This window comes from Centroberyx affinis, unplaced genomic scaffold (assembly GCF_046629955.1).
Source record: "Centroberyx affinis isolate AG114_WGS23_722 - 3 ecotype Tasmania unplaced genomic scaffold, CSIRO-AGI_Caff_v1 ptg003343l_1, whole genome shotgun sequence".
Lineage (NCBI taxonomy): Eukaryota > Metazoa > Chordata > Actinopteri > Beryciformes > Berycidae > Centroberyx > Centroberyx affinis.
Genome location: NW_027281339.1, coordinates 76,603 through 84,296, shown reverse-complemented (window position 1 = coordinate 84,296; position 7,694 = coordinate 76,603). Strand labels below are relative to the sequence as shown.

Here is a 7,694-nt window from a genome sequence, read left to right as displayed (position 1 = left end):
TAACTCTTATTTTATTTTTTAAATCTATGTTTTTGTATGTATTTTTAATGGATAATTAATATTTATGTAATGGAGAAATTAAGGACATTTCAGGGATAAAATGAAGGGTTTTGGTTTTCTAGTGGTTAGTAATTAGTCATTCTTTTCATTTTATTACTTAACTTTACCATTTCTCAGTTCTATAATGAGCAGTAATTTGTTACTCTACTCTTTCTATTAGTAATTAGTTACTCATTATTCTATTACTTTCCTTCTTCCTCCCTGAGCAGCACTTAGTTACTTTACTCATTATATTACTTCACTCTTTACTCCCTGGCAGCAGCAGGCCTACAGTTACTCTCCTCTTTCTATTAGTAATTATTTATTCTACTCAGTTTATTACTTTACTCTTCCTCCTCCCTGCTCCTCCAGTCGTTCCTCCTCCTCCTCCTCCTCCTCCTCTCTTCTTCTAACATCACATCAGATGTTCCTGTCGTCTTTAACTGACGACATCAGAGTCCAGAGGAAGAGACTGAACTGAATCCTGTTCATGAGGAAACTGAGTCGTGGATCTGGAGGAAACCCCGTCAGTCACGACCACAAATGACCTGACCTGAACATTCAGATTAGTTCAGTTTTTATTCTGCTCTCCTGTGAAAGACGAGACCTATTGATCCCTGTGGACTGATTATTGGTAAAAATGTGATGCCTTTGGGCCTGCGGGCCGACGAGTATGGAAGCCCATCTCCGCCAGTGTGATGAAAAAAACAGTCCTGTAAGTCTTATGAGAAACTTTCTCAAAATGACTTAGTATCTTTGAGATACTAAGTCATTATTTTGATAAAGTTTCTCATTATTTTGAGAAAGTTTCTCATTATTTTGAGAAAGTTTCTCATTATTTTGAGATACTAAGTCTATATATATTGAGAAAGTTTCTCATTATAATGACTTACAGGATCTTTTTTTTTTCATCACACTGGCAGAAATGGTCTTCCATAGACAAGCCATGAAAACACAGACTGTATTTTTGTACTGTGAAAATCCACATGTGTTTTGAACATACCTTTTTCCATATGTGAACAATTATTTTCACATTGTATTGTGACATCACATGATTTTTACTTGAGATGTGAAAATTTAAATTCATTGGTGAAAATGTTTTTTTTTCCACGTGAAATTTTTTTCACATTTTCACCTGCCATTACATACAGTATGAAAATATTTGTTTCACATGTGAAAACTTAATTTCACACGCAAAGAGACAATTCACAGGTGAAAATGTTCACATGGGAAATTTCACGTTCACATATGAAAACCAACATGTTAAAAAAGCACATGTGCTTTGAATTCACATGTGGGTTTTCACATGAGACTTTTTGTAAGAGTGTTTACCGGAGTGTTGCAGACAGGAACGCTCCGGCCGGTTCCTCTCTGGTTCCTCTCCGGTTCCTCTTTGGTTCCTCTCTGGTTCCTCTCCGGTTCCTCTTTGGTTCCTCTCTGGTTCCTCACAGGTTCCTCTCTGGTTCCTCTCTGGTTCCTCGTCTCTTCATCACGCTCTGTGAAGTGTTTACTGAAGCTGATGTTGAACTTTTAGCCAAATAAATGAGCTGTTTTTATGATACCAATGTGCAATAGTCTAATTGTTTAAAAGAATATTTCAATAATAAAATTCCTTTTTCAGAAGTCTTCCTGTTCTTTTTTGGTTGTTGTGTTAAACTGATTTAATAATCAAACTGAAGCTAAACTCACAATGAAACAGAGCATCTTACTTCCTTAATGTGATGTATTTCCTGTCAAAACAGGATGTTGAGGCGGGGCTTAATGCAGGGAGGGATCAATCAAAAGTGTAAACCAATAGGAGATCAGTTGGAGAGAGAGAAGCTACTTTCTTATTTTGCCTCCTAAGACAAAACTTATAAATCTGTGATTCTGGAAAGCAAAGTTCTCAAATTTGTTCTTAAATATTTATGTATATTTGTACCTCATGTCTCAAGAAAAGAAGAAACTATTATTATTATTCTCATTATTATAATTGAGGAATCAGATCTCTTCATGAAAGTCTCCCTCCATCCTCGAACCTCCACACTGTGCTGCTTCATGTCTCTTAGTTTTATCTTCATTCCTGTGACTTTTACACTGAGATCAACAGCAGGAAAAGCTTCCAGCAGTGAGGAGGTCAAAGGTCAGAGGTCACAGCAGCCTGACCACAGATGGGGCAAATATTCCTGTGAGCCCAGAACGATCCTGGATGGGAGTTGAGACTCTTTATCCAAACTGTGTTTCCTCCGGCGTTCCTGTCGTCCCATGTGACCTGAAGACGAAGGATAAACATCCAGGAAGTTTATAACCGGATCTTCATCTTATCTGCTGCTCCGGGTCCCTTAATGATTATTTTCCTGTTGTCCTCCTTCTTCTTCTTCTTCTTCTGCCCATTTATAGTTTCAGAACATTCAGTCATGTTGAATCAGACATAAGCTGGTTCAGACAGCTCGGCTTCTTCATTTTGGTTTTTAAAATAAAATAAAAACTTAAATTCAATTCCAGGCAGCATTTAAAAACTCAAACCTGCAGAAACCCTGGAAAAATTATATGAAAGTTTATCTGCTGTCCAACCAAAAGTCTTTTTGGTCCAGAAATGGATGTTTAATACATAGTCTAATATAGTTTATTATTAGGGTTATTTTTGGGGGTTTTATTTTTTGTTGATATGAAATTCAAAGCCTGTCTGGACCTTTTACCTGTAAGACACAAAAACAGCTGCTGTCAAGACTGGAAGTAACTAATTACATTTACTCACATTACTGTAACTGAGTTACTGTTTTGTGTACTTGTACTTTTTGGAGTATTTTTTAAAGTCAGTACTTTGACTTCTCCTTCAGTCCATCTCTCCTGCAGTTTTGTCCTTCAGTCCATTTTAAATCCATCCATCACAGAACAGATTGTGTCTCTCCATCAGCAACAGAAACCGGATCAACTGTAAACTGACAAACTGTGGATCCATTCACAGTGAGAAGAGGAATCTGACTTTACTTTGTTTCTGCACTTTATTTTCTCATTTCTAATGTTTCCAGTGAAAAGAATCTAGTGTGAACTCTGTCCTCTCTCCTGTTAGAATCACATGGAAAAGATCACAGCTGACAACGTTCTCTGTTCTAAAGAGGAACTCAGGAACTTTCACTCTGAGGACATTTTAAATCACACACTTTGTACTTTTACTGAAGGACATTTTTTATCTCACTGTAAAATCCCTCCATCTTAACGAGTCATCTAGTCTCATATTCAGCCTCACATCTTCTTGTTCTTAACCCAAGAGAAACATTCTGCAGTGAGGAGAGATAACTCCACTTGTCTCCACTGCAGCTTCACTTGTTTCAGGAGTTTTCTAGAACAGAGTGTCAGTCTGTAGAAAGCAGTCAGAATAAAGCAGATCACTGCTCTGCTGTCAAGGAAATCACTCTTGATTCTACTGAATTCTTCACACAAGTTGATTTGCATTGGAAACAAGAGAAATTATCTATTTTTTTCACTTATTTGAAGAAAATGACGATTTTAGGATTCAATAACAGACTAAATGAATTAGTTGCAACAGCACAGTAACAGCAAAGTAACAATACTTCTATGTGAGTTTTAGTACTCTTTCCACCACTGTACAGTAGGTATTGAAATATAATATTGGTAATATTTCAGATAGATAGATAGATAGATAGATAGATAGATAGATAGATAGATAGATAGATAGATAGATAGATAGATAGATAGATAGATAGATACTTTATTAATCCCAGAGGAAACGTAGGAAGCAGGTGGAAGTCACATTGTGTGTATTTCCATCACAGCTCCATGGGATAGAGCAGGAAGCCGCTGAAGGTGGTGAGTTTGCTCTGGTCGAAGGCGGTCTGTCGGGGCCACAGGACGACCCAGAGCCGGTCTCCCCGCTCCAGGACCAGCGTCATGCCGTTGGACCCGCCGGCGTGCCCGCCGCTCATCTCGTAGACGCCGAACACGTTCTCGCCGTTCCTAAGCAGCGCCGTGCTCAGCGAGCCTGACTTCCCCACGCAGCCGGTGAAGCGGACGTAGTAAACTCCTCCGCTCGGGACGGTGAAGACTCCTGCCCACAGACCGCAACAGACGCTGTAAGACCGCCGTCAGGTAGAGATACACTACCGGTCTACAGTCTGGACGCACCACATTTTTCTTTATTTTTACTATTTTCCACATGTTAGAATAACAATAAAGACTCAAAACTATGAAATAACACAAACTGAATTATGCAGCAACCAAAAAAGTGTGAAACAAATCCAAACTATCTGATATTTTAGATTCTTTGCCTTGATGGAAAGACAAAGGCTTTGGAAAGAAATTCATACAGAGGATCAACTTCACTATTTATATTTGACTAAGAAACTCATTTCAAGACTTTAAGCAGAAGACTGAAGATCAGAATGAAACAGAACCTTCAGTCAGGTGGGTCCAGACTCTGACTGGTGGTGTTTTCAATGTACTTTGATATCAAAATGTGTTCATGTGTGCTCACTAATAATTATAACAACACATTTTATTTATATAGCGCGATTCTTTCAGAGTTACAAAATGCTTTACAGACAACACAACTATAATAAAAAGATGGCACTAAGATTCAGAATAAAATGCCAGACAATTAAAAACAGGGATAGAAAGAATGAAAGAGGCAAAAACAACGGATTATTGAAATAATAAAGAACAAATTATATACTAGCCGACGTGTAATTGTGTTTTAATTTGCGAAGTTGTAAGTTTTATATTTCCGACAGCACTTGAAGGCACCGTTTGGCGCCAACCATACTAACGGTGTAACCTGCCGTTCTTCCCGGTGTCCGTCCTTCACTACAGCACCAAACCCCTAGAGGGCGCTCTGGACGGTTCATAGAGAGCCTAAGCCCCTCCCCCTCCCCTGTCCACCATGGGACCTTATTTCAGAAAAAAATCTGTACGGTAGTCAACGGCGAGAGACAAATAATTGTTTGATCCTGTTTGAATTGAGCCATGAATTACACATATGATGTTTTGTCAATTTAAAAGATAATTTTCCAAGTGAAGAAAGTGTCAGTTTGTGGTAAAACAGTAAAGTAAAGTTTAGTTTAGTGTTTCAGGCTCAGTGAACTACATCTCTGTCTCACCCACACCAACATGAAGGAAACATAGGAAACACACAGCATGGCGTTAACGTTAGCCCCCACTGTACTGAAACTATCCTACAGCAGTTTAAATCCTTCTTCCTGTCTACCTTCCAGGTTGTGTTTAATACTCCTGCTGTCTGAGAGGGACTGAGCTTCAGGCTCTGGGAGCTTGTGGAGAGAGAAAGTGATGATGTCACTTACGTCACTTTTGGGTGTGCAGTCTTTCTAATTATGTATTTTCACAGTCTGATACTTCAACAGTTTTACCACAAACTGACACTTTCTTGACTCGCAAAATTATTACACACCGACAGTATCACTACAAAAGCCCATTAAACCCATTAATTTAATTCCTCAAATGACCTTAATTTCTCCTTTACATAAACATTAATTAACCATTAATTATTCATGGGTTGATTCACTGAGACACTAGTAATTAAGGAATCTTTCATGTCCTTTGTGCAGGTTTACAGGTTTATTAAGTGGAAATTAATGGAAAATGTCTGTGTCCCTGAAATTTTCATTAAATTAGACAGTAAAGAGTCAAGATTAAGGGGTGTTTAAGGAGGTTTTGATGTGGTCTCCTCCATTAACAACTGCCTTAATTTATTTTAAGGGGATGTTGCATGAATTAAGGGGTGAATTCATGTAAATTAATGAAAATGTCAGGTTATTTTAAGGGATTACTGGTTCATAAGTATCCTTTGACACGAGTTAGCAAAGCAAAAACCAATTCCATCTGAGATAAAAACACAATGAGCCGAGCTTTATGGAAACAGCACAGCAGACAGATGGCTGAAGCCTGCTGTGTGTGAAGTGACAGACAGCAGGGGGGGGGGGGGGGGGGGGTCACCTGTGTCCGGGTCGTACGCATCGCCGATGTTTGTCGTCACCTTCCTGAAGATCAGGACGATGGTTTCGTTGAACGGTCCGAAAAACGTGTCGGATTCTTCAGCCACAAGGGAGGCGGAGAAAGCCACTCTGTTTGTACCTGAGGAGACATGGAGACAGAAAACAAAACAAAATAAAAACAAGGCTGGGATTACATTCACTCACTTTACTGTAACTGAGTTGCTTTTTTGCGGCCTGAAGGCGGGCGCTCCTCCTGAAGAACGCTGCAGGCGGCGTTTTTCCCGGCAGAGCGGAGACGGCGTGTGAACGCAGCCTAAAGCCGCCGCCACAGAGCCGTCTGTTGCCCGGGCAACGCTGATGACACGTTCTGTTTTGACGGACAGAAAGTTCAACCCAGCTGAACTTGTTCTGGACGGACAGGTCCGTTCAGCAAATCAGAGTCGTTCCTACTTTGTTTTTAAATCGTGAAACACATTGGGCCTCATTCAGCAATATCTTCCTAAGTTTTTTCTTAAATTTGTTCTTGAGAAAGGTCCTAAGAAAAGTCTACGTCAGATTCATGACATGTTCTTAAACCGCAGAATTGTTCGCACCTGTGTTCTTATAATGATGAATCCCATTGTCTCGTAAATTGAAACCGCGTGCCGGGTGATCCTAATTAGCATATAGGTAAACGCCCCGCCAATCCCCATAAAAGGGCGTGAGACCGCAGGGCCGTGTGCACACAGAAATCACACACAGAAATTGAAAAGAAAAGTTGAGAGAAGTCAAGAATGCCCAAACAAAAGTCTAAAGAGGTGGAGCACCGGACTCCAAACGTAAAAAAAAAACTTCAGTAGTTGTGAAGTGGAGGTTCTGCTGCAGGAAGTGAACACAGACCAGCTGTCATGTTTAGTAGCATCAGTGGATATAAAATAACAGAAAAAAAAGATGCATGGGATCCCAATTAACATAATTGATATTAACTGAAGTGTTAGCATAGTGTTTGTTTATTTTAAAAGACCATAATACTTTGTAAAATAATGAAAATAATTATGAAAAAATATTATAAATGATAAAAATATTATTGTAATTATCTATTGTATTATCTTACCTATAATATTATACAACTGTAGAATTGAAGGAAACACAATAACCACTTATTTTGCACAAACATGTTGGCACTCAAATGTGCGTCAGTGGCTCCTGAGTGTGTGTAGATTCTGTTCTTAAGAACAAATCCCACATAAGAAAACACTGGTGAATGTCAGAATCTTTGTGAAAACTGCATAAGTGGCTTTTAAGAAGAAATTCCTTCTTAAGAACGGTTGGTGAATGAGGCCCAGTGACGTTCCAGAACAGCCCAACGGACAGAAATCTGTCTGTCAGTAATTCTGTCTGTTTTCTAACGGATCGGTGTCACGGTCTTGAAGTCGTGATGTGGACTCTACCGTCACACCGCTGCTCCAGTTTCTCCACTCTGCCCATCAGCTGCTGCAGCAGCTCCCGGTCTGACGGCGTCGTCGTGTTTTCTGCAGAGAAACCGCCGTCAGGTCCGTCTGTCGGGGGCGGAGCCTGAAGAGCGGCCGGGCCGACGCACGCCAGCAGGACCAGCGGGACCAGCGGGACCAGGACCCGGTCCATCTGGCTCGAAGAGGATGAAGGAAGAGGACGAAGCGGCGAGCTGAGCGGTCCGGTCGTTTATCAAACCAGAAGCTCAGGTGGCGT

At 40.1% G+C, this 7,694-nt stretch overlaps 1 protein-coding gene across 1 annotated transcript; it reads right to left on the bottom strand.

The window, feature by feature from the left end:
* Nucleotides 1-3,809: 3,809 nt before the first annotated feature.
* Nucleotides 3,810-7,610, bottom strand: LOC139660580 (complement C1q tumor necrosis factor-related protein 3-like). Its single transcript, XM_071538753.1, has 3 exons — nt 7,418-7,610; nt 5,989-6,126; nt 3,810-4,087 (listed from the first exon to the last, which is right to left on the bottom strand). Exons 1-3 carry the CDS (start codon nt 7,608-7,610, stop codon nt 3,810-3,812), a joined length of 609 nt encoding a protein of 202 aa, XP_071394854.1.
* Between the last annotated feature and the right edge of the window lie 84 nt (nt 7,611-7,694).

Excerpts from the sequence above, each read along its gene's own strand:
- LOC139660580 (XM_071538753.1), bottom strand. The coding sequence starts at position 7,610 with ATGGACCGGGTCCTGGTCCCGCTGGTCCCGCTGGTCCTGCTGGCGTGC. Across the intron at positions 6,127-7,417 it reads ACTGGAGCAGCGGTGTGACG|GTACAAACAGAGTGGCTTTC; the intron begins GTAGAGTCCACA and ends ATGTCTCCTCAG. Across the intron at positions 4,088-5,988 it reads TGCGTACGACCCGGACACAG|GAGTCTTCACCGTCCCGAGC; the intron begins GTGACCCCCCCC and ends GTCTGTGGGCAG.